At 40.9% G+C, this 25,909-nt stretch overlaps 1 protein-coding gene across 3 annotated transcripts in view; it reads right to left on the bottom strand.

Annotated features, from left to right (window-relative positions):
- The window catches only part of SLC12A7 (solute carrier family 12 member 7), a 96,799-nt gene that overhangs the window by 53,087 nt on the left and 17,803 nt on the right, over window positions 1-25,909 (bottom strand). The window contains exon 1 of one of the 3 annotated variants that reach the window (XM_081920029.1): window positions 21,259-21,313. The exons of the other annotated variants lie outside the window; for them this stretch is intronic. Coding sequence (XP_081776155.1) covers window positions 21,259-21,298 — 40 coding nt within the window. The 5' untranslated portion in view covers window positions 21,299-21,313. Of the gene's footprint in view, window positions 1-21,258; window positions 21,314-25,909 lie in introns of those variants that run through there. 3 annotated transcript variants of the gene reach the window in all.

Consider the following 25,909-nt stretch of genomic DNA (forward strand, 5'->3'; position numbering starts at 1 on the left):
GTGCATGCACACTTCTTCAGATTTTTTTTTTCTAGAAATGGTTCTCCAAGAGATCTGAGCGAGTAGTGGGCATGAGAGTAGAAAGTGGATGAGACAAGCCACCAACATGTAAAAGGTCAGCAAGAGCCTGTGTGGTCCTGATTTTAAGTGATTTATTTTGCACTAGCAGTTTACTTGCAAAACTTTTATATTCTCCTCCCCACCATGTGTGGTCTCTCTAGTGTAATTGTATTAGGAAAGCTCTTCCAGACATGATAATGAGCTTCTTTCTGCTTAGTTGCAACAGAAATCATGCTTGCAGACATGCATGAAAACAGGGCTTTCAGCACCAGTGTAGTGCATACTTTCAACAAGAACTGGCTCCTTCATAATTCTACCTCATCACAACCTAACAGTATATATTAAAGGGGGATCTTTTCCAGCCTGAGAGCCACATGTCAGTGGTGGGTGGGTCCAGAAACAAGTGGATGGAGCAACAAATGTACATTTTACCTTTGAGATCTGCTCATTTTGCATTCTACCAACTCAACTGCACCTCTGAGAGAATGCGTAATGTCATTTCTGATCTCTCCTTTCATTACACATTTAGTGTCCAAAGAAGAACAGAAAAGAAGCCACCGTTCCTTACTCTCCTTATCCTTTGATTCCACTTTTGATCAAACAGGTTTGTAGTCATGCAAGACTTTCAGCCATACAAGCCACATGTGCCTACCAATTACATAAGACAAGACTTATTCCTAAAGGAAAACAGCAGTACTTTTTAGACCACTAAAAAAGAAAAAGAAAAGAAGATGAAGAATGAAGCAAAGATCTTTCAACCAGTTTTTCTTTCTAAAAATAGAACAACTACTGCAGGGGAATAAACCCAAACACAAATGTAAAAACAGCCTGATACATGTTTTACAAACTGTAAAGCAATAAACTGCAAACAAAGCTTTAATAGGTTTGCCCAGACACGTTATATGAGTAGCGCTAGAAACTATCAACATCACAATGAAGATTTAACAATGTAATCAAGCGATACATTTCTGTTTTGAAAAGCAGGCAAGACAAATCTTGTATCTGTTTTGCAGTAGTTATATAGCAGATTAGCCAGATGCTGACTGGCAGAACGCTTTCAAAGTAATGAACTTGTTGCATGCCAAAAAGGCAGCACACTTCCTCTCTTCTATCCACCAGCTATAACAGGTATCTTTAGAATTCTTTTTTCAGCCAATGTTTGGCAATTTACAGACATTACCTGAAGTCAGAGTCACAAAAATATGTTCCAACACCAATGACCACATTCGGAGCAGATCTAGATCCAGAACCACACTGCTAATGGGTATTTGACTTATTATTGATTTTGTTGTTGGTGTTATTAATTATTAAAATTTATATAGCACCCTTCACTCGCAGATCTCAGGGCGGCTCACAACACAAAAATACAACATAAAAGTAGGAAATACATGATAAAAACTACCACCACACAAAAAACAATAACCACCACCCCTTGCGCCTCCCACAACCTTTTTTAAAAAGGGTGTAAGATGCTTATCAGGCAAAGGCCTGGTGGAAGAGGAACATTTTCACATGGCGCCTAAAGGTGTATAATGAAGGCGCCAGGCAAGCCTTCCTTGGGAGAGCATTCCACAAAGGAGGAGCCACCGCAGAAAAGGCGTGTTCTCGTGTTGCCACCTTGTGGACTGCTTGTGGAGGACGGAAATGAAGGAGGTCCTCAGATGATGATATCAGGGTCTAGGTAGGTTCATATGGAGAGAGGCAGACCTTGAGGTATTGTGGTTCTGAGCCATTTAGGGCTTCATAGGTCAAAATCAGCGCTTTGAATTGGGCCCAGAAACTCATTGGCAGCCAGTTCAGTTGGACCAGGATCTGTGTAATATGCTCAAACCCTCTAGTCACGGTGAGCAACCTGGCCACCGAATTCTGCACTAGCTGAAGTTTCAGAACCATCTTCAAAGGTAGCTGTACAGATAACATGTTGCAGTCATTCTAAACCTAGGGGTTACCAGACCATAAACAACAGTTAGGCTATCTCTGAACCACTAACAGTGCCTCAGTCTTATCTGATTGAGCTTCAGTTTGTTGGCTCTCATCCACTCCTTTACCGAGGCAAGACAATGGTCCAGCATATCCACTGCCTCACCTGCAAATGTAAAGGAGAAGTAGAGCTGAGTGTCATCAGCATATTGCTGACAATGTACTCCAACCCCCCCAGATGACCCCAACTCAGTGGTTTCATGTAGATTTAGAGGATAAAATTGAACAGTGAGAAACCCCACTGAATAATAATAATAATAATAATAATAATAATAATAATAATAATTTATTATTTATACCCCGCCCATCTGGCTTGGCTACCCCAGCCACTCTGGGCGGCTTCCAAAAAAATATTAAAATACTATAATACATCAAACATTAAAAGCTTCCTTAAACAGGGCTGCCTTCAGATGTCTTTTAAAGGTCTGGTAGTTGTTTATCTCTTTGACATCTGGTGGGAGGGCGTTCCACAGGGAAGGCGCCACTACCGAGAAGGCCCTCTGCCTGGTTTCCTGTAACTTGGCTTCTCGCAGTGAGGGAACCGCCAGAAGGCCCTCGGCGCTGGACCTCAGTGTCCGGGTAGAACGATGGGGGTGGAGACGCTCCTTCAGATATACTGGACCAAGGCCGTTTAGGGCTCCACGGGGCTGAAGAACTCTCTCCAAGCATCACTCTCTAGAAACGTCCATCCAAGTAGGACTGGAACCATCATAAAGCAGTGCCACCCACCCACAACTCCGCTACAGAAGGATATCATTGTCAAGGGTATCGAACAATGCTGAGAGTCGAGAAGACTTAACAGGGACACACTATCCCTGTCTTTCTCCTGACAGAGGTCTCTGTATAGAAAGCAGGTACACTCACAGAAGAAAGCCCTCAACAATCTCAATGAGCTATATATATATGATATAGGGAAGAGGTATTTCTTCAGACAGGCAGCATCCAGTCTGTGCAGAGCTTTAAAAGGTCAAAATCAGCATTTCTGCCTGCTTGTCTTAGGTACACTTCAGTGTTCGTATTTACGACCTGTATATCTCTTTTCTTCATGCTGGAACTCTAGATGGTTTATTTTCAGATTCCTAAGAGATACCCCTTCCAAGTAATGACCGGATAGACCAGGAGTCTGCAACCCGCGACTCCGGAGCCGCATGTGGTTCTTTTACACCTTTGCCGCGGCTCCGGGGCGGATACTAGCGAGGGGAGGAGGCGCATTGTGCGCCCCGACACTCCCCACTGTGGTGGGCGCTGTACTGGCTGTGACGTTGCATGGGGGCGGTGCGTGCGTTAGTCACGCACCGTCCCAATGTCACCTTCCCGCCCACCCGCCCGCTACATTGTAAGGGGCATGTACGCTGATCACTGCATTGAAAGGGGTCATGTATGCTGGTCACTGTTTCGAAGGGGAGTGAAGAACACACACACACACAAAAAAGTAACTTGTTAATTTAACGTTTATTTCTATGAGGAGGAGTAATTCTGAGGGGTCAAACAAAGAAATAATAAAAAAGTGACAAAAAAGTTATTTTTATAATGACGAGTTTTGCGGCTCCCAGTTTATTTTTTCCCGGAAACAGGTCCAAGTGGCTCTTTTTGTCTTAAAGGTTGCAGACCCCTGGGATAGACATATGCGTAGTTTAAGCAAGATTGCCATGTACGGCTATGGGAATGTATGTATAGCTATGGGAAAGGCTTTATTAGATGATAGAAATAGTGAAAGGTTAAGGAAATATGCTATCAAATACACAAAAGAATTAAGATGAAATATATCAAACTGATAGAATTAGTAGGTGCATTGTCTATAATAATAATAATTTATTATTTATACCCCGCCCATCTGGTTGGGTTTCCCCAAGTGTTAAGTAGAAATAATAAAAACAGTAAAACATCTTAAGGACTATAGCATACATTCTTGAAAAACAAAGGAGGGTTTTCAAGACTTTTGAACTGGATTATTATCCACCTGGCTTGCCTTTAAAAAAGTGATGGTTTCAAGCTCAGATGCCAAGCAAACATCTTCTGAGTTATGCATTGCTTGCCTCCTGAGTTCAATTTGGGTTTTGAAAAGTTCTTGGGCTGCAGAAAATATGCTCTCATTTTATTACCTGAAGTGAAAATTGATTTGAGAATGTTGAAAAGTGATTACAAATATGGAAAGCGAGGGGCAGAATAGAACACAGGAATGGAGGGGAGGCTAAAGCTGAGGGAGGCTAGAAATGGAGAAAAGAAGATGGAAGGGGGAAGAGGTCCTCGCTTCCTCACAGCCCCCACCCCATTTTATGAAATGTCATAGACAAATACTGAGGCAACTGAGATAGTATGAATTGTTGAATGATGCCATATAAAAAGGAAGAAGTCCTCTGCAAAAAAGAGCAACTTGTTTACAGGAACATTTCTAACCTCTGTAATTCACAACAAAGTGAATTAATTTACTAATGTGACCAAATTTATTAGGAAAGTCTTCCATTCTAAAGATAACACTGAAATTTAGGCTTCATATCTAAGAAAGGGACACGAGTGCTAAAAGAAAAAGTAATACACACATCTGAAGCCTTTGCTTGATGTTTTTATTGCAACAATTCCTTCACAGGGCCAGCATTTTATCTACAGTGGAGGTGTTAAAAGCAGGTTTACATGAATTCAGTTGCGCAAATTGGATGGGGTGGGGGAAGGTTTGTTAATTCAAATAGGTTAGTAACAATCTATTAACTTTCGACAAAATGATTTTAAACCAATACAATCCTTTGTGAACCAATTTTCCTAGCTTCCTTATCTACAGGCACCTGCAACAAACAGAACAAAAATAAAGAACATGACTATCCTGTTGACCTCTGAGCCTAATGAGTCTTATCCTTAGGAAGCCTATAAATCTTATTTAAAAAATCCTCAGCATTACACATCCTCAGAAAAGGAAGGATTATTCCTCATTAACCCATTTGTATTAGTGTGACAAGGTATAGCATATTTCCTGTTCAAAACACAACACTTTAGGTGTAAAAGGAAACAAGATTTCTACCCGAAAATTAGTAATGGAACAGTTTAGCAGCCAACAAGCAAACAGGACTTGTCTTCTGAAGCACCTCTTTCACAAACACTAGAGGCGGTCAGAGGAAATTGTGAAACACTTTTAGTGGGACTTAAAGCACACTTAAGAATGTGTTTGACTGTAGCAAAGACAAATAATATCAGCACCTACAGTAAATACAAAATTGTGAGCTGTAGGCAGTATGAAATAGCAACATAAGCGCACGTAAAATAAGACCTGTGATCACAGCAGCTTTTTGGCAGCCAATTATGACCTGTTCTCATACTGTACTAGTTACAGATTTAAAATTTTAATACAGTATACACAAATAGAGATAGTAATACTGATTAGTATTGCTAGTATTATTTGGATTGCATGCAAGCCTGTTCACCAGCTGAAATCTTCTCCAAGTGACAAAAGCCTTTTCAGCTGTGGCACTCACAACTGTGAAACTCACTCACTAGACATGCTCACCTACAATGTTCACCTATGCTTTACATACCTATTCCCTCATGCCTTCAGTGGCTTATAACTTGCTTCTACTTTTTAATCTGCTTTTACATGAGTTTTCCATTTGCCTGTCACTCCCTTTTTTATCTGCTGCGCTGCTCTGGTTCACCGGAAGCGGTTTAGTCATGCTGGCCACATGACCCGGAAGCTGTACGCTGGCTTCTTCAGCCAGTAAAGCGAGATGAGCACCGCAACCCCAGAGTCGTTCACAACTGGACTTAACTGTCAGGGGTCCTTTACCTTTATTATATTCTTGCATTGTATATTTTATTGCACTTTGAGGTTTACTGCAGTCTACCTTGAGCTATTCTGCAAAAGGAAGGGAATAAATAATTTAATGAACAAGTCCCTAAACCCAACTCTTCCCCATGTCACTGTTTGTCCAACCCCAGTGCTAACAAACTCTGAATCATTAAGATTCATAGACAGTTATGCCAGCTCTGCTATTGTGCGATAAGTACTCCCATCAATAGGAACAAGGAATTTTGGATTACTCTACAGTCCTCTGAACTCCAACTTAGACTTCATTTTTAATCTTGGGTCATTGACATGTTTCTCTGTAAATTCCATCCAATGAAGACCCTGCTGCTGCCATTTATATTATTCTCCTGGACTTCTCAGCAATATTCAGTACCATCAACAATGATATCCTCCTGGATCACTTATATGGTTTGGGTTTGGGAGGCCCACCCTTAGTGGTTCAGACCTTTGTTGGAAGAGTATTTCCAGAAGGTAGTGCTGAGGGACAGCTGCTTTGCCGCATGGTCACTGGTTCAAAACTGTTTTTCATGCTCTTTAACATTTATATGAAAGTGCTGGTAGAAATAATCCAGAGGTCTGGGTCGCACTGTCATCAGTACACAAATGACATACATTTCATTTCCATCTTCAGATCCCAGGGAGGCTGTAGAAGTCTTACATGGGCAATTTTGGGATGGAGAAGGCGAAACAAATCAAAATTAAATTCACGTTAAGATGGAGGAATTGTGAGTCACGCCATTGTCTGCTCCAGAAGGTAGTTTACAGCTGGTCCTACATGATGTGGCAGTCCCCCTGAAGATCCAAGTTCACAGTTTGGGAGTCCTTCTGAATAACATGCTGACAGATGGCATCAACAGCCAGAGGTGGACTTCTTCAGCTTTGCCCTGTGGGCCAGCTGCGTCTCTATCTAGAGAGGTCTGGCCTAGCACAGTAACCTCTGCCCTAGTCACGTCCAGGCTTGACTACTGTAACTTGCTTCATGTGGGGCTGCCTTTAAAGATAGCTCGAAAGCTTCAGCAGGTAGAAAATGCCACTGCTAGTCCCAACAGGTGATAGCACTCTTATCAGCTGCACTGGTTGCCACTGTACATCTCGGCCCATTTTAAGGTACTGGTTTTAACCTTTGCTTGCCACCAAAAATCAGTGAGATGTAAGAGAAATATATGAAAGAAAGGGCTTTTTCTGTGGTAGCCCCTACTCTGGAACTTCCTACGTGTTGACGTTTGGAAGTCCTATACAGCTGGACTGTAAAGCTGTTTCAAGTGGCTTTCGGACTGGTAAATTATTCACCTGTGTGGATCTTTTATTGCTAATTTTCTCAGCTATATTTTACAGAACTTCTTATCTGAAATGTTCTTTAGGAATGTTAGGGTTGCTATTTTATTCTGTTTCAGTCAATGTATTCTTATTTTACTATGTAAACTGCTTTGGATGATTTTTTTTACTTCTAAAGGCAACATATAAATGTTTAAAATAAAATAAAAATAAATATCACCTATCTCAAGATAAAATAAAGATTACACAAGAATACCTCATCTTGCCCTTGGCTAATGACACTTCAAATTCAAATTACATTTCTAAGCCATAGATTGGTACGTAGCCTGCAGGCGTTTGTTGGACTACAATTCCCATCATCCCTGACTACTGGCTATGCTGGCTGGAGTCTGTGGGAAAAGGAGCACCAAACCTGAGAGCCTCCTGGTCTTGTACTGACCTGTAAGATCACTAGGCCTGGGCAATATATCACCCAGGACCAGTATGGAGGCTGCTGAGCACGCTGAGGGAGAAACAAACTAGCCAGGAGCTGGAGGCAGAGGGACTCAAGCGGCAGCAGTTTCATCAGCGATATACCGCTGGTGAAACCGCCATCGCACTCTGCCCATCTTTAATCTGCTTGGCTGAGGAGTGCCCTCACCTCAGCCAAGCAATTTTACGGAGCCCCTGACCTGCCACTGGCTCACATGAGCCAGTGGTGGGATGGGGGCTCTGTTAAAGTGCTCCCCCTCCCCAGCTGAGAGAGCCCCGACCTGGCTCCTGCTTGCACGAGAGTAGGAGTGGGATCAGGGCTGTGCAGCTGAGAAGTGCAAGCCTGCCTTTCCTAGAGAAAGGCCTGAGAAAGGCCTGGTGTGCTGAGCCAGAAAGACGGAGCTCATCCTCCCAGTGGAAGGCAGCCAGGCGGTGTAGGGGCTCTTTGATGCTGCTGGTGGTTCCAGAGTTGTCCAGCAGCCCCTCACAAAATACAGAAAGGGTGGCTTTGCACCCCACACCTTATGGAATTCAGCAGGTGGGCTGTGTCCTTTCTCCTGGGGTAAATGACTCCCCACCACCACCGGAAAGAAGCAGCACACCCGCACTGGCGAAGGCTAAGGCAGTCAAATGCAAGGAGCCTGACAGGCTTGGTCCGTCTTCGGGGAGTGGGGAGCAAGCAGGCAAGGTAGCTTGCCCGCCCACCATCAAAAGCAGAGGGAGCCTGGCCAAGGCGCCCTGAGTCCCCTGCTGGTTGTGTGCTGGCTTTGCTGGGGGCAGGAGCTCACCTGTCCCCCAGCTGAGCAGCAGGCTTGAGCCAGTTGTATTGGCCTCAGACTGGGAGGCGCTGGGGTGAAAACGCCTCAGCTCCCATGGTGAGAGTTGCAGCAGTTTCACCCAGCACCTCGCCAGTTGGGGCCGATGCAGCTTTTTTCAACATCACTGTTTATCACTACACCGTGATATTGAAAACCCAACACTGCCCAGTCCTAAGCATCATCTGGGGAAATTTTACTTATCACAGGTTGGTGATCCAAAAAAGGGCATTTCCCACCATTACCCTTGTACTGTGAAATTTCCTTCCCTCTGCCCTGTGTGAAAGATTGTGCACCAGCTGCTTCAGGTATATTGTAAAAACATTTTTTTGTCTAGGCAAAGTAAAGCAGCAGCATCTGGAAGGCACCAGTGGTTAGTCACACAACTCACATCTGATATAAATTCAAGAGTTGGGTGGAATTCAGAGGCCGTTGTCCCATAATAACCAACAATATCAGTGCCCTGACTTAGTCCCAGTTGAAACCAGTGAGACTAAGGCATGCTTTAAAATTGCAGTACTGAAGCCTAGGAAAATAAAAGTGATAGTTCTGCAGCTAAAAAAAAAAAAAGAAAGATATGTGGCAATATACACCAAATATTTGTAACCATTGTTTGTATATTGACTTATTGTGCAATATCACCCGCTGCTAGGCATATTAAACCTAGGGTTTTAGTGAGGCGACTGTACAAACTCTGCAGAAGGTTGCAAAAATTTCCCAGCTGTTCAAAGCTATTTGGTCTAAAGTGTGAAATCCTATTAAAGCAACAAGCCTTTGTCACATCAATAAACTACCATGAAACAGACTGTGAGGATAGAAGCTCCCATGTCTCAGCATATATGCATCACACAGCAAATTGTGTGAAAAGGAAAGGATCAGTGATCCTTCTCTTCAAGTAATTTTCCACGCTGGCAAGGGATGCAAAAACTGCCATGGCTGGTTTGAAATTCATTGATAGTGATGGATCTCAACAGGGGGAACATATTAAAATCTAAAATCAAATGAGCCAGTCTGCTCTGAAAAATATATTGGGTGGTAACCAACTAAACAGTTCCACTAGCATAAAGACTTTTAGCTGTGCAATGCAGCTTCCCCAACCCCTCCTCTCCCAGTGACCCCCTAAATTTGTTCTGGGGATTCCACCAATCCTTTGAAAAAGATTTAAGGGGCATATAGAGGGCACATGGGGAAGGTTGAGTGCGGAGAAGTTCCACTGCACAACTAAAAGTCCTTGCACCAGCAGAACTGTTAAGTTGGATATCATCCATTGCTTATATCCTGGCCTCATTCTACAGTAACCAACAAGTTTCAACTTGGAAGACAAAGCATTCCATTCCTATACTATTAATTCACATTCTCCCGCAACCATTTCCACCCCGACTTGTACTACTGCCCCTGGATGAATAGCTCGCAACTTTCTGCCCTCTACATCCTTGCTTGCCTGTTCTCCGACCCAGACCATGGGTCTTCTACATCCACCTCTGTGCCACTCCACAGGCTGAAAAAAGGATCCCTGCCCAGAAGACTCTGGGGAAATGCTGTCAGAGAACCTCAAACCTGTTGGGAGCTCTCACAACCCACCTGGCTCTCTTTATACTAATGAAATGGGCTGGATGATACTAGGAAGTTGTGAGTGGAGAGATGTTCCAAGTTTTCTAACCTCCTCAGCTGATGTCTCCAGTTTTTTCTTAGCATCAGGCAGAAAAAGAGAAGCCCTGCTGGAAGATGGTTCTAAGGTAGAGGGGTGGAGGGGAGCCCATGTGTCACTCAAGGTTACCTTCTAGTTTTCTTAAAAGGCCAGCCAGGATGAGCAGCAATGGGTAGAACACAAGCTCAGACATTAGGCAAGAGAACAGCTTGGATGGAAATTGCCTGTCCATTAAATGATTAACAGAGGGGTGGGGGAGGCTGTTGTGGTCTCTCTTTTTGCAAGGTTGTTTTTGAGAACATTGTTTTACGATTGATTATTAAGATCATAATGTTTCTAGGGTTTATTATATCCAAGAAGCATCTTACATAGTTTATGAACTCTTCCAGCACAACTTAATAACAAAGTTGAACCATCCACTTCAGAAGCAATTATAATCTTCTATACTGGTGCTCCTTGAAATATGAAGAATCAGTTTAACTGATTGGCCACTTGCCAATTCCACCAAGGAAAGCTAAAATTGTCAAGGATTGCTATATTTAGCATCTTATTGGATAATCAGCAACAACAGACTTTAATAGCGGCAGATTTGTGTGCTCTTACACCTTTTCTGATGAGAACACAGGAAGCACGTTCAAATATACATGAGCAAAACAAGTACTGTACCACATTAATAAAAATGTGTATAGTTTTATTTTTAAAATAACTAAAAAAAATCAGGATATATTTAAATGTTGGTAACTGGGGGCTAATAATCCTCCATCTTGGTGGATTTCAGTTGTTAGTTACAACTTAAAACACAACTGCATGGAAGCTATTCAGTAAAGGACTTGTGAAGCAACACCTCATAGTAATTTTCACATTTTTTGACCATGCAAAAACCGACCCTTATGGCTATAAGGATTGTACTGTAAATGAGTGTCTCAAACTGTGAATTGTGAGATGGGTTTAAGTGTGTACTGAAAAGACACAATAGTCATTTCAGATTTTCCCTTGTATACAAGGGCTAAAAAGTTACATGTATCCCTTATACATGTATAAGCCCTGTCCTCAGAACCACCAGGTGAACAGCCTCCTCTTGAAATGTTCACACATCTAAGGTCTGCAGGGTTTCAAAATGCATTCTTTCAAACATACTTAGAAGCCTTCTTGCAATTGCAAGCATGGTTCAAAGCATAAATCATTATCATTTCCGTAGGAACAAATTATTTCCCCCTAGAAACAATTTAGAACACCTGTTTGTTTAAACCCAGTCTGTCCTGATTATGTATAAATATTTTTTTTACACATTTCAGAGGAAAAGGATGAGTGTGAATAGGCGTAATAGTTCTAAAATTTATGTTTAGTAGTAGTACTAATGGTAGTTGTTTTTATTGCAGAATGATCTTTAAGAACGAGTTCCAGTTTGAAATACATCAGCATTATGGTGCCTTTATTTAGAAAGTGTCTGATATAACATTTGTTACTTGTGATTAATACTGCAGCTCCTAAATACACTTGGGTTAGAAATAATTCCCACCTAAATCAGCAAAAACTACTGATCAGGTTGTTATTGAATTTTTGTCATGTTTTTAGAAAGGAACCTAAATTATAGCTACCCATGTTGGCAGGGGACGTTTCAGCCCCTGCTCAGCCATCCCGGCTGCCGCGCCACACCCCCAGGTAGCCAACCAACCAGGTGGAGGCTTGGGGGGCGGGGTTTCTCTGCTTAAAACACAGCCGCGGCAGCACTTCCCATCCATTGTGCTGCTGCCTTTCGTCGGATCACCCACCTACCCTCCCTCTAGTTCATTGCTTGGTTCTTGACATTGCTATGGACCTGTGGTTGGTCGCCTTGGTTGGCCAAGGGGCCTGGTAGGAATTTTTATCCAATTGGCAAATTGGCACCAGCCACTTGGTTTTTCGCCTACCTCGTAGCAAATCGTCACAACCTTTTGGTATTGGCGGTTAGGCATTGGAATATGTTTGTGTATTGGAGGGCAGGGTGTGGCCATCGCCTACCCCTCCACTTTATGGGTAAAGGAATCCGGCGGTTGTGGATCCTGTCCAACGCCCTTGCTAGTGGCTAGGGCCATGGCATGACCCCCGGTGACATCAGGGGGAGCTTTCAGTTGTATTTGCATGAACTGGCTCCTCCCACTGGTGGTTAACCCTTGATAGACTCACCCCTCCCCGAGGGGGTGGAGTCACTTGCTATGGTTTATCCAATGCCTAAGCCTATACCTCTCACATGCTGTAATGAATAAAGTTGTGGCCTTTTTTAGCCCATTAACCTTATACAGTGGTACCTCGGGTTACATACACTTCAGGTTACATTCGCTTCAGGTTACAGACTCTGCTAACCCAGAAATAGTACCTCGGGTTAAGAACTTTGCTTCAGGATGAGAACAAAAATCATGCTCTGGCGGCGTGGCAGCAGCAGGAGGCCCCATTAGCTAAAGTGGTGCTTCAGGTTACGAACAGTTTCATGTTAAGAATGGACCTCCGGAACGAATTAAGTACTTAACCCGTGGTAGCACTGTATACCGTGTCCATGTGGTTTTCTTATCCTCAAGCGGGTGGCGGGTCCTTGAATCACAACTCATCACGTTCACGGACCCTGTCAATGCAGCTCAGACAGTTACAATGCAATCCTATACAGATCTACTGAGACCCACTGAGATCAATGAAGCTTACTCCCAAGTAAGGAGTACAGAATGCAGCCTAAGTTTTAAGCTGTTACACAGCTGACTGTCAAGATCCATTCCCTTGATCTGGTTAATTCATGTAAGGCTCTCTAGATTAGCATACAAATAGTGCAGGTGAGCTTGATCATAACTGCTAGAACTTGGCTACAGTTAAATTACCATGGCTGACCCTGAAAAAATAGCTATTTGGTAGACCTCCTTTTAAACCGATAGCCATGAATTGAGCCAATCAACTTTGTTAGATGCTGACATATTCTCAGTACTGCAAACAATGCAATAGAAATAATCTCTTCAAATACTGCGTTGCTGAATCCATACTTGTACATTCACCTCTCTACTCTGCACATCTATACAGAAGATCTTTCAGAGCAATAAACATGTCTCAAGATACATATTGGGGCCATGAAAATGTCCTTCAGCAGTCCTAAAAGACATTGCATTCCCCTCCAACTATTTACAACATACCTTGTAATATACTACCTAAAACTAAACTCTAGTGTTGGTACTATAAAGACTATATGATTCTCTTCACTACTGTTCTCTGCCTCACAGAGAATCTGTGCATTCCAAATAGTGATGGAGTCAGAACCAACTACTAGAATTTGTATTTTGAAAAATGGAGGGTTTCTTCTTTTTTCTAGTAGCCATGATGCTCCTTCAAATCTGTCTGACATCTGATAAAACTAATCTAATTCTATCTACATAACCCCATCTGCAACAACCTCAAACTGTTAAAAATTGCAGGCTGCCGGGCATCCTGCCCTTTCCCAGCTACCTACCCACTTTTTGTTCAACATATACTGTAAGGAAGAAATCTGGAGAATTTGAAAGCTTTGTTCTTGGCATTTTGCCATTCTGGTTGGTCTAGTAAAGGTACTGTGGATTGTTCTGTGGATCTTCCTTTTGAAATTAGTAAATCGTTCAAGGGAAGGAACAGTAATAAGTGCATAGTTAATATGACCTTGTAAATCTGAGGTCAGAGAGTAAAGTGCATACTTTGGCACCTTGCCAGTACTGTATTCAGAGATTTAAAAGCCTGCCTTAATGTATTGCTATGGGCTTTAGAGCTTAACCTCAGTTGAAAATAAAGTTTTCAGGTATGATTATCTACTTTCTATACAGCTACTGTTATGTTGTTCTTGCAGCAACAGTCTTGGAGCATAATATATCTAACAAGTTCAAGGTTTTGCGGTGCTTTTTATGTGATAGTTTTACCAAACCTAAACACAAGCCTCAAACAGGAGCATTTACCTTTTGGTTTCTCTTTGAACTTTTCATCCTATAAATAAGAAAACTCAAAACCAAGAAATGTCTAACAAAGGCATCGATGAATCTCAATGCAAGACGAGATCAAGTAGTTGGCAACCTGTTTCCATTATTATAAATGCTGTGTATTTTTTTTAAAAAAAAACTAAATAACATGACATCATATCATGTATATTGATTAAATCTGATCTTTAATATAAAAAGTTAACCAACCCCCTTCATCACAGAGCTTTTTTCAGAACCATCCAATAAGTCACAAAATACTAAGCAAACCTTTGAGTTCTCCAACATTCTTATTTTGCTGTATGTCAAAGAGAGGTGAGGCAGCACTAGGAATGATGACGGAGCCCGCAAGTCTGCAATTTGGGATCTTAAGAGTCAAACACAGCAACAATTCCCCACCACACACATAATCTTCATTTACCTTTCACAACCAGTTCCAAGCAAAGTAACATTAAGATAAATAGACAGGAAGACAAAGGCATGCTGAGGCACACTATTTAAAGAAAGGCAGCACAAATATTTTGATCACTAAATAATCAAAGCTTAAACAGAAAGCTTAGTGTTTTAACCTTCACTTTTTGAGTACACATAAGTACCTTTCATCTAGGAAATCTAAGCTCAGATGAAACACCTAAAGCCCAGGCTAGATGTGATGACAACAGAATCCAATATTTTTAAGGTAGGTCTGATCCAACAGGAGCAAGATGTAAGACCAAAGAAGCACACAGGCTGGGGGGGGGTGCTAAATCCCACCCCATGACCACACCACCTCCCTCTAGGTGCTTTTCTCCCAGTGGAACTGAGCTGGTATGAGAATGAAGCTGAAAGAAGGCAGCAGGAGGGAAAGAGCGCTGAGAGAGGAAACTTGCAGACAAATGAAGGATGGTTGAAGCAGTCTGCAGTTTGGGTCTGAGGCTAGAAATTCAGAATTCTAACATCCATAGTTGCAAACTTGGTGTCTCATTTCTGAGGTCAGCTCAGTACACTGGTCTAGGCACTGTGCAAACATACAAGTAGAAGGTTTTAAAATGCTCCTGAATTACAAAAAAGGCGTATGTTTATAATGCATTTGATCTTATACTTCTGTGCAAGACTGCTCTTGACAGCTAATTCCCAGGGACTTGTGGGGCTTTCAGTTCCTCATCACTACTCCAGTGGCAGCCCCCATCCCCACTATTTCTACATGACAATCTATTTCTCAGACAGTTTGTTAATCTTTTTAGTTTACTGTTGGCTTAATTGTTTTTTAAATGGTTTTTAAAAATAGTTTAAACTGTTTTTATTGATAATTTTAATATTTCTTGCAAACCGCTTAGTTGTTTTGTTACAATCAAGCAGTACATAATTTTTGCAAAATAAACAAATAAGGGGCAAGTCCCGATTCAGTTCTTTGAGTGTAAATTTGCAAACATATGCAGGTGCTCCAGCTGACCTTGCGTACTGAGACTTGCAAAAAGCTTTTGACAAGTACCTCACCAAACAATCCTGAGTAAACTTAGCAGACCTAGAATTGTGATAACAGAATACTTGGGCCTGATCTAGCAGAGTTTTTACGCTTATATCTGTCAGGAGGGTGGCTCCATGGGCACTGCTCCTCAATGCTGGCTGCTCCCAGCTTAGCCATTAATTCACTACATGGCTTTAGTAAAGCAATTATTCTCCTAGTCTAAACACAGTAATAATAATAACTGGTCTTACGATAGCCTAAACATTGAATGCTTAATAGCAGTAGCAGCTGCATAGCTATGTGGGTGAGCCATGCCCAAACATTCTCCACCTGCAATGGCTCCTGTGTTGAGCGTAAAAGCCTTAAGTGGGGTTTTAAGTGCCTTTGGCCAAAAATGCACAGAAGGAATCCTGATAACGCAAAGTTCCAAAAGTGAGGAGGCTTCTAACCACATTCAGTCAAACATGCTGAGAACACCCCTTGACACCTGCTCAATTCCTGCTCAATACAGGAAAGTCAGGGGTGTAGCAGGTGAGCATAACACTGCTTCACGCCAGAAGCTATTGAACTGGTGTACAATAAGATAAAATGTGATAAAATATTAGAAATATGGACTCCAAAAATAATAAAACAATTTCTAAAAACTCTAAAAGCAGTAAAACCCAGTGGCGTAGCGTGGGGGTGCAGGGGGGGCCGGCCGCACCGGGCGCAACATCTGGGGGTTAGGGTTAGGGGGCGCAAATCCACGGGTTAGGGGGCGCAAATCCACGGGTTAGGGGGTGCAAATTACTTGCCTTGCCCCGGGTGCTGACAACCCACGCTACGCCACTGGTAAAACCATTTCTAGATTGCACAACTGATATTCCATAAATCAACTGGCTCACACTTCAAGGAGAGTCTTCTTATCCAAAAACACATTCAACTGTCAAACCTAAATGTCAAATTGCTAGGTGCTTGTCTAATTCCATTTGGTAACTGATTCTAAGGGGTTGGAGATGCAACCCTAAAAGCCTTGTTTCTAGTACAAACTAAGTGCACTCCTGGGGCATATAGTACTGTTAGTATTGCCCAATCTGAGGCGTACACTTGCCAGGTAGGTTGAGGCGGTTCCTTAAATAACCTGGTTCCAAGTTGTTTAGGGTTTAAAATCGTAAAAGCAAATCTTTGATCTGCATCTAGTAGCATATTGGCAGCCAGTGCAGCTCCCACAGCAAATATGTTAAATGGTGTTGACAGAATGCACCAGTCAACAAGCAACTCTCTTTTTTAAAAACTGCAGATCTTCACCAGCTACTAGATCTTACTACTGTACAGTACTTAAAAGCTCTGAAGCTTCTACTTGGACTCAGGCATACCCCAACTTCTTATTTCCCAACTGTTTTGTCAGAATAATGAAAAAGGCATAGCTGATGGTTATGCTTCTATCAGTTCTTACTCAAGTCTCTCCCTCTTATGCTAGATCTGTGAACATAGGAATGGGCTACCACAATACATTCCAACAGAGAGCCACACGCTGGATCAACTGTCAAGCTGTCTCCTCTAACAGCTGCTATACAAACAGTCCTGAATATCTTAGATTCTTTAGGGAACAATCACACTATCTGCATTCGTTTGTGATGATTCTCTTATTTGGCACAGTTTAAGGAAGCAAGGTTGACAACAGCTTTACAAACATAATAATTTCACTTTGTCTCAAAAATAACTTTTTCACTCGCACTATTTACTATTTGGAAGGTCCAAATATTGCTACACAGTACTAGTAGCACTGGGCAGAACTGAGAGATCCGATTCAAAATCCCAGCTCAGCCACAGACTTGGTGAGTGGACTAACTCCCCCTTCTCATTTTCAGACCAACATTTGCAAATCATTTGAGCAATAATAGCCTGCCACAAATAATTGTTATGAAGAAAAATTAGATCGTAGCACATTTTGTAGAAACTCTTTTTTTCTCCTTAAAGCCTGCTACGTACAATTTGCATAGCTGTCAACTTTTCCCTTTACTTGCGAGGAATCCTATTCAGAATAAGGGAATTTCCCTTTAAAAAAGGGAAACGTTGACAGCTATGAATTTGTTAACCTATTACTCCTTTAAGCTGGAGTTCACTGGAGCCATTTCTCCTTATTCAAGAACATTCCTACTTCTGCTCTACATATCAACACATATATTGATTTCTACATGAATTATGATAGGTTAGGTGCTGTGATGTACAAATATTTTCCTTTCTTTGGTTCACATTCTTTTTACCAGCCCTGAGCCTTCAAAATCTGAAAAAAACCTAATACCCTGATCTTTGTAAGAATAACCACAGAACCCAGGTATAATGAGATTATAGGCACATAGAAGTATTGTTTAGGGTTAAAACTTTCTCATGGGTCAACCAGGGTTCAAACATACCGGAAGGATATCACATAAAGGTAAAGGTAAAGGTACCCCTGCCCGTACGGGCCAGTCTTGACAGACTCTGGGGTTGTGCGCCCATCTCACTTAAGAGGCCAGGGGCCAGCGCTGTCCGGAGACACTTCACACATTAGTAAATTGCCTTTTGCCCTTTAATGGCACATTTCAAGCAATGATCACACATTTGACACGAAAAAGTTTATTTATATAGTACCACAAATGTGAACCGCATTGGCAACACTCGTATCAAGAGAAAAGTATAACCAGCTAGCCTAGTTTCAGCGATTTAGATGAACTGCTCTGCTACCACTAATATAGTGTCTATGGGATCTTCTGAGTCAGACCAAGGGTCTGTCTAGTAGGATGGAGCAGCAGGTCTCCAGCTCTCCGTAGCTTCAGGCAACTACCAGTCAAGAACCCAGAAATCCACCTTGAAGGCATATTCAGACAAATTACACATTGTACTATTGAGTCATGCTCACACCCCAATTTTCTAACAATACTGGGCAGGTCAGGATCATTTGGCACAGTGCCCACCCCCACATATAATAAGGAACCTTACAATAGTCCAAAGGCCTGTTAATTCACCCCTAAGAGAATTAAGCCAGTAGAATCCTCATGGAATGAAGCTCTTCAGGTTTCAAATGAAAGGGGGGAATCTAAAAAGTATAAGGTGACTAGTCTGCAGTCTCTTATTTATTCAGCTAAATACACAGACTTGACAGAATAACAGAGCTACAACCTGCGTGAGTGTGTATGAGAATATTAATGGCAAGCTTATAATACTGTTGTCAAAGTGTATTTTGCATGCAAGTTGTAACTTAAAAGTCACACTGATCTAGTAGTGGCTACTTTTCTGAGGTATAATTTCACTACCGAAGAAAAGCTCTAGCTTTCTTTTACAATTTAACTATATGTTCAAGTTACAGTTTTAAGTATTCTTGAGGTCTGCTATTTTGCCTACAAGATCAAACACTGCTTTGTGTGAAGCTACATATGCATTTTGCAACCTGTGTACGTAAGTATATAAAAATTTAGAGAAATTGAAGCCTTCACAACTAACATAGTTCAGCATAACATAAACTTTCCTCATTACAGCTAGACACTAGAAAGTAAATCATGCCACAACAGACAACAAAGTAATTTATGTACTTAAAACTGTTCTTTCAAATCACATTCTCTTGAATGCATTTCACTCTAAATTTAATTACAAAAAAGTAAATCAGACTAAAACACTACTTAAAAGAACATTTCAGTAGGAATTAGGGATGTTAAGTCAATGGTGTTTTACTCAAAGTAAACCCACTGAAATTAATAGACCTAACTTAATCGTGGGCACTGATTTCAACTGTTATACTCTGATTAAAACCTAGTTGAAAAGCACCCTAGGATTTTCAGGAATGGATTTCTTACGCTATCATAGAGAGAAAGAGAACAGTGCACTGGGTAAAGACCTCATGACCTCGGCTACCTTCTGACCACATATACGTATTAGCTCTTGATAGGGCACTGAAGGTCAACATGGAAGGTGTGTACATGTGAAGCCACCTTAACAACCTTATTAACACAATATATGCACTGGATTTGCAATACATTTCAGAGCACAAAGTACACCAGCAGCACACCAATCTGCAGAAATTAATTGCTGTGGTGATATTAAGCAGTATATGATTTTTTTTAAAAAAAATGTTACTAAAATAGTAGAAACTGCCAACACAGCACCCGATACTGAACTCTCATTTGCCATATCAGTGGATCATAGAATCAGGACACACAAAATCAACTGCATCTCTATGTTTGATTTCTGTCACTAGGAGCAAGACTTTAACAGCCCCGCTACGCAAAATTTCTGTGAATTGTTCCTTTTTATTTCAGGATTTAAATATCTGCTCATCTAGTTGTCTACGGCAAGGGGAAATTGCGAGGGAAGGCATGCTTTTGCAAAATGTAAGAAATTTATTTACCTCTTCCCCCTTCTTTTCCCTTTCTGGATGTCAGCATGTAACAGTGAGCTTATGTAGGAATATGCGTAAGCGGAAAGGCTAGAAGAATATTTAATGGGCTTGTAGTTTCTGAATATTTCTACTTTCAAGGCTGTTTTATACATTTAGCTTTGTATTACATCTCATACTCCCAAAAGGGCTCCAAACATAGTTCACAAAAAAAGTTAGAAACACCCATACTACTTACACTTTGTAATTTGCAGTTAACCACACATGTGAGATTTTGAGAAAAAGCAAACTAAGAACAATTAAGGTCATCACAATACTGAGGAAATAGAGACTCTGTTCCTGAATCTTGTTTTCTTCCCCAATCTGAATAAAGCGATCAGCCATCACTTTCTTTGAACACAACAAATATTTCAATGAAAATCCTGTAAAACTATAGATAGAACAGTGCAGAATATTTGAGTGCATATCCAGTACATAGTCTTTTCCCGTTATTTCATTTTTCCTAACAAACCAAATCCAATTCCCAAAAAAATCAGCTTGCAGTCTGGGGAATATGATCCAGTCCTTCCCCTTCACATACCATAAGAGTCCTCCCATATCTTAGCCCAGGAAAGCTCCTGATGAGAGTAGAAACCAGGGAAGAAGGGCGACAGGAGATTGGCTTGTCCCCTTCATTTTACCAATAAAATTTTGTTCTCCCCTGATACTCCTACTTGAACTTAAATATCCAAAGTTAAATGCAGCATGTAGTAAAAGGGACAGCTACCACTCAAGTTCCACCTCAGTCCTAACTGTACCTTCCTTTATTTTCCTGACTCCACAAAGTCATCACCTGAATAAAGGTGCTGCGTCCCCACATTCCTTGAGAATTTACAAGGAGAGTTCAGTGATCCAGTGCATTAATTAATATCAACTGCTCTGATCAATATTGGCCCCAATATCAATGAAGTGTTTAACATTGAATCATTTTCCAGGATTTCAATTTTAATTTATAAAACAAAAATCAAGAAAGCATTAAGATTATCATTAAAGTGAACTACGAGGTGCTTGGTTACTGAAAAAGTTTATCACATGTGTACATTCTGATAGAGCTTTAATTTCCTGAAAACAGGCACTAAAATCCAAATCACTTTTAAAAGTATCTATAAAAAGCATTGTTTACCTAAATTATACTGAAGAGCAAAATGAAAAGTACTTAATCTGCCTTATGTAACAGAGGATTCTAATACTGCATCACTAAAATTAAATGCATTGCCTTACAATGCAGTGCTACTAAACTCCAATACGATGAAATGGATTGAACTGGGGAAAAATAATGCAATGTGGTTAAAAACTCTGAAGAAAACAGTATCTGAATTCTCCGAAGAAGCTTCTATGACTTCTGCTGGCAAGAACAACCAGCAGTTTATAAAACACTTGCTTTTCTCTCTCTCTCTTTTCTTTATTAAAGATTAAGACTCACCTGGGCTTGGGCCACCTTCCTCATAATCCCGTTCGTTCATAATCAGGAGTCAACTCTTCAAATGTTACAAAGTGAAAGAGCAGAAAGCTGACAGTTGCTCTCTCGTTTTGTACAAGACCTCAAATCCTGTCTCTCGATAGTAGTGGATTAATCCTGAAGCAAGTCATCAAAGCTTCATGCAGTTTAAAGTATGCATGTGACTCAAAGCCAAGCTGCAGTGCAGCAGCAGCAGCACTCTCCAACAGATTAAGCTGAGAGAGATGTTCATCAGTGATAAATCCCCCACACACAGAAGTAAGGGCAGGGCCTACATCTCTATCATCAAGTGTCGCCAGGTAGAAAGCCTTAAATTACACCTAGAATCGACTTGCTCTTTACAGCAGCAGATGTCTCTGAAGCTATTCCATTACACAAGCCCTCCTTGTGGATATGAAAGCAGTGAGCATCCAATCATTTCGACAGCATGCTATTCATAAACCAATACTTTAGGTAGATAAAATATTTAATCCTAAATCCATGGGATTAAAGAGCTAGTAAACGATTTTTAATTTACATTATCTTAGTGGCTCTTAAACTGCAGGGTGGGACCTCTTGGGGAAGATGTTTGGATGGAAAGTACCTAGGAGGGAGAAAATCCTGCAGCAATCAGTCAGAGATACTTTCCTCGTAGCAGTAGAGGTTTAGCATTAGTATCAGCATTTTGGTGGCTGTAATCGTGGAAACTGGAGAGGCAGGGAAAACATGGGAGCTTCTAGCCACAGCAACCACACTCCCCATACATCTCCTTCCCTGGTTGGGTGTCTTCAGGAGAGTGTCTGAAACTCTGTTCCATTCCTCTAATGCCAGTGTGGGATTAGTCCCCTAGTTCACAGATACTCATGCAAACAGTAGTATGAGAATTCTGGCCACTTGCCTCCAGAATAATCACTGCTGCTGAGTTTGGAGACAGAGAGCTGGTAGAGCGAGGCAAAAATCCTGCACGGCTTTTATGTTTCATTGGGAGCAAGTCCCAATGTACCCAGTGGGACTTTTTCAGAGTAGATATGCATACGATTACACAGTTAATTTCAGAAGACGATCTGAATGCAAAGAGTTTTTGGAACAGTGCAAGTTCCTTTTTGAAATGACCTGGCAGAGAAAGAGGCAAATGCTATTTGTTGAAATATATTTGTTTTCCATCAAGGCCAATTCACACACTCGTTCTGAAACACTAGTCCTCACAATTCATATAAGGAGCCATTTATGACAAAAGGTTGCTCTGTCGGAGAGAAGACCTTCAAGTCTTCTTTGTGATTTGTTAACCTTTTGACGCATTTCTACATGTCTAATAGCTACCCAGACTTGTTACAGGTTTCATTACTGGTGCATAAAGCCCTGAAAAACTTGGGACCAAGATACCTAGCAAACTGCCTCTCCATTGCAACTCTGATCTTCCTCTCAGATCTTCTAGAACAGCCATGCTGACCATACCACAACTGGTGGAATGCCATCTACAGTATTGCCATCTCAAAAATTAGCTTCTCAGTAGTACCACCTACTCTCTAGAACAGTGTTTCCCAACCTTGGGCCTCCAGATGTTTTTGGCCTACAACTCCCATCATCCCTAGCTAGCAAGACCAGTGGTCAGGGATGATGGGAATTGTAGTTCAAAAACAGCTGGAGGCCCAAGGTTGGGAAACACTGCTCTAGAACACCCTCCCACACAAGGCAGAAATAGCAGTAAAGTTTAAACATCTCCTGAAGAGCCATCTATTTAAGAAGCCTTTCACTGGTTCATACAATTCATCACACTGTTCTTGTTCTTGTTATTATTGATATATGTCTTCATTTCATTTCATTTTGGTTATAATTTTCCGACTTTTATCTTATCTTTTCCGACTTTTAAGTATATTATTGTGTTTTATGTAAACCATTCTAAGCATTGCAAAAATATTATTAATATAAATAATTGTTACCCACATGGGTGGTTGAAACACATGGGAGTTTATTATTTCACACAGATTAATTTAATTTAAAAGAAATAAAAACTTTAAACAGATTTTTTTCTTTTAAAAAAAGGTTATAAAATCACCATGCAATGACTTTATCTTAATGACTGTAAATGACAATTCTGAGGGACTCGAAATATATTGTCCTTGAAAACCTTTACATGTACAAAACAATATAATGAGAAAGCATCAATGTTTCATTTCTGTTAGTTTATCACTTTGCAGAAGTAAAGAAGCCCACTGATCTAAAATATAGTTCCTACAGGACCCAAAATATTCATGTTTTATGTTTTGTCTGATTGCATATCCAAAAGAAACCCAACCAGAAAAAACTAGATAGTGATCAATGCCCCCTTTAACCAAATAAGCAAATAAATTTAAAATATCGTGAAATCAGGAAGACTCAATTCCAAGTAACTATGCTTAGAACATGTTTCTTTTTATTACTGTTTTGGTAAGGGCAGTGCTTTTGTTCTTTAAAAGGTTTAGGAGTACTTTCATTTTGACTAAGAAAATCACCATTTTATAATTCAAATCAGGAAAAATAAATACAGTAAATGGACAAAAGTAGAAATATTCACAAAATGTTTAGGGGTATGAGTACCCCCAGAAAAAAGCACTGGGTAAGGGCAAGTTACAACCATCAGTATGAATGTGAATTAACAGTTGTCAGAGCACACGTAACAGATTACCCTAAACTCAAAGTAAATTATTAAAACCAAGTCTGTTCTGTCTTTCTTGCTGCCCAGATAATACACAACTTATTTAATTGGCCAATGGCCAATGATGTTATAGGTTCAAACCCCACAAACACATAAGCAGAACATTTCCAATTACAATAACCTTTTCGTGAGAATGGTCCCTGAATTAGTGGTACAGCAAGTGCTCTGTACAGTCCTAAGCTCAATTTCCAGAGAAAATATTTTAGACAACAGGAGTAGGAAAGATCTCTGCCAAAGATCATGGAAAGCTAGTCAGAGAAGACTGAGCTGAGTTAGAAGGACTCTCAATAACCAAAGGTTTGAAATGAAATAAGGCAGCTTTCGGTATTTGCTGTTAAATCTAACTTTGTTAGTGAAGGTAATGATGTTTTATTGTGCTAAAGTTATAGCACTGGGGAAGTAACCACGTGCTATCTGTGAAACACCTTTTTCCTGGCTCCTTAATTATCCATATCAGTCTTATTTGAGAATCTACAGCATTTAAAATGCTAACATTTTAATGAGGGACCAGGAAGATTGAAAACAGCATGGGCACTGATCTGTTGAAAGGAGGGGGAAAGTCTGAAGTCCAGCTGGACGGATTTCAGTTTGAAATGTGATATTTCCTGAAACCTATTAGGAAACAGCTTTCTGACTTGCTGGAGACTGTTATTATGCTTGTGGAGCTTGATGTTTGTGAATTTGAACAGGAAAAGATTAAGCGCCCACACTCCTCTCAAAATCACAGCTTCCTTTTTTCAGTTTTGTTTTGTTTTAAGTGGTTTAGTTAAATGCATTTACGTGTAGGCTGAGGTCTATCCCAAACTTGGTACCAAACATCCCTTTTACTGGAAATGCTAGGATTCATGCCTGGATTTTCCACACTTATGGCATAAAATGAAACTGGAGAACAATGCTATAAAGCAATACTAACAACAATGGCTTACCAATGACGATTCAAAATATTTTGATTATATATTTCAAATAATGTTAACACAGCAATTACGTTGGGGAGGGACACATCAAAGTTGACACCACAGATGGCACAACAAGTATGTTAGCTGGGATTTGATTTTTTTCCATCTGCTATCTAAGCAGCATAGTGTTTGCACATATTCAAGCAATATCAACGAAGCACAAATGTTAGCTTCTGATCACAGAGATTACAATATTAGATATGTTGTCTGCAAATAGCATCATGTTCTGGAAAGTAATCCGCACGTGTCACATCTATTGCCAGCTATGAAACAGTTATGTAAAACACCAGATCTATACTGTGCAACTCAATGGAGAAAGTTTACTAATCTAAAAAGAGAAAATGTCTTGAGAATGAGCTTTGAAAGCATCTCATTAAACAAGATCATCTGCATTCATGCAGCAAAATAGAAATGTGCTTATAAATTTGATGTGTTGAACTTGTGTGATATGGTAGCTGAAACAGGTCTGCGTAACTTAGGACACATCATGCCGTATGCAGCGTACAACCCATTTATTATGGCCTACGAGGTTCATGGTAATTATATGTGTACTAGAGACTGTGGTCCTGCTCCCTCTACTCCCCAACCCCTTCCCCTTATCACTCCCTCCACATTTAACACCCTAAAGCTTCCCATCCCAACTGATTTCTGAAACCACTTCTCTTCTCTTCCCCACTTTCCACCTTCACCCCAGGTCCATGCCTGCTCCTTTTGTGCAACTGCCCCTGTATACAAACCACCCCCATTGTAATCTCCTGCATCCACCACCCACATGGCAACAAAAGCACACTTTTCACCTTCTGCTCAGTTGTGAAGTCATTGTCACCTCCTATATTCTTCAGACCCTTTCATGCCCCTGCTTTCATCTGCAACCCCATTCCCATTTCTGAAACCCCCTTTGCACATTCACTTTTTCCTTCACCCTCCTCCTTTTCTCAACTCTCCCTTGCACACCAACCACCCCCCAATTTCCATGCCTCCTCCT

Source organism: Podarcis melisellensis (assembly GCF_964234715.1).
Source record: "Podarcis melisellensis genome assembly, chromosome: 7".
NCBI lineage: Eukaryota > Metazoa > Chordata > Lepidosauria > Squamata > Lacertidae > Podarcis > Podarcis melisellensis.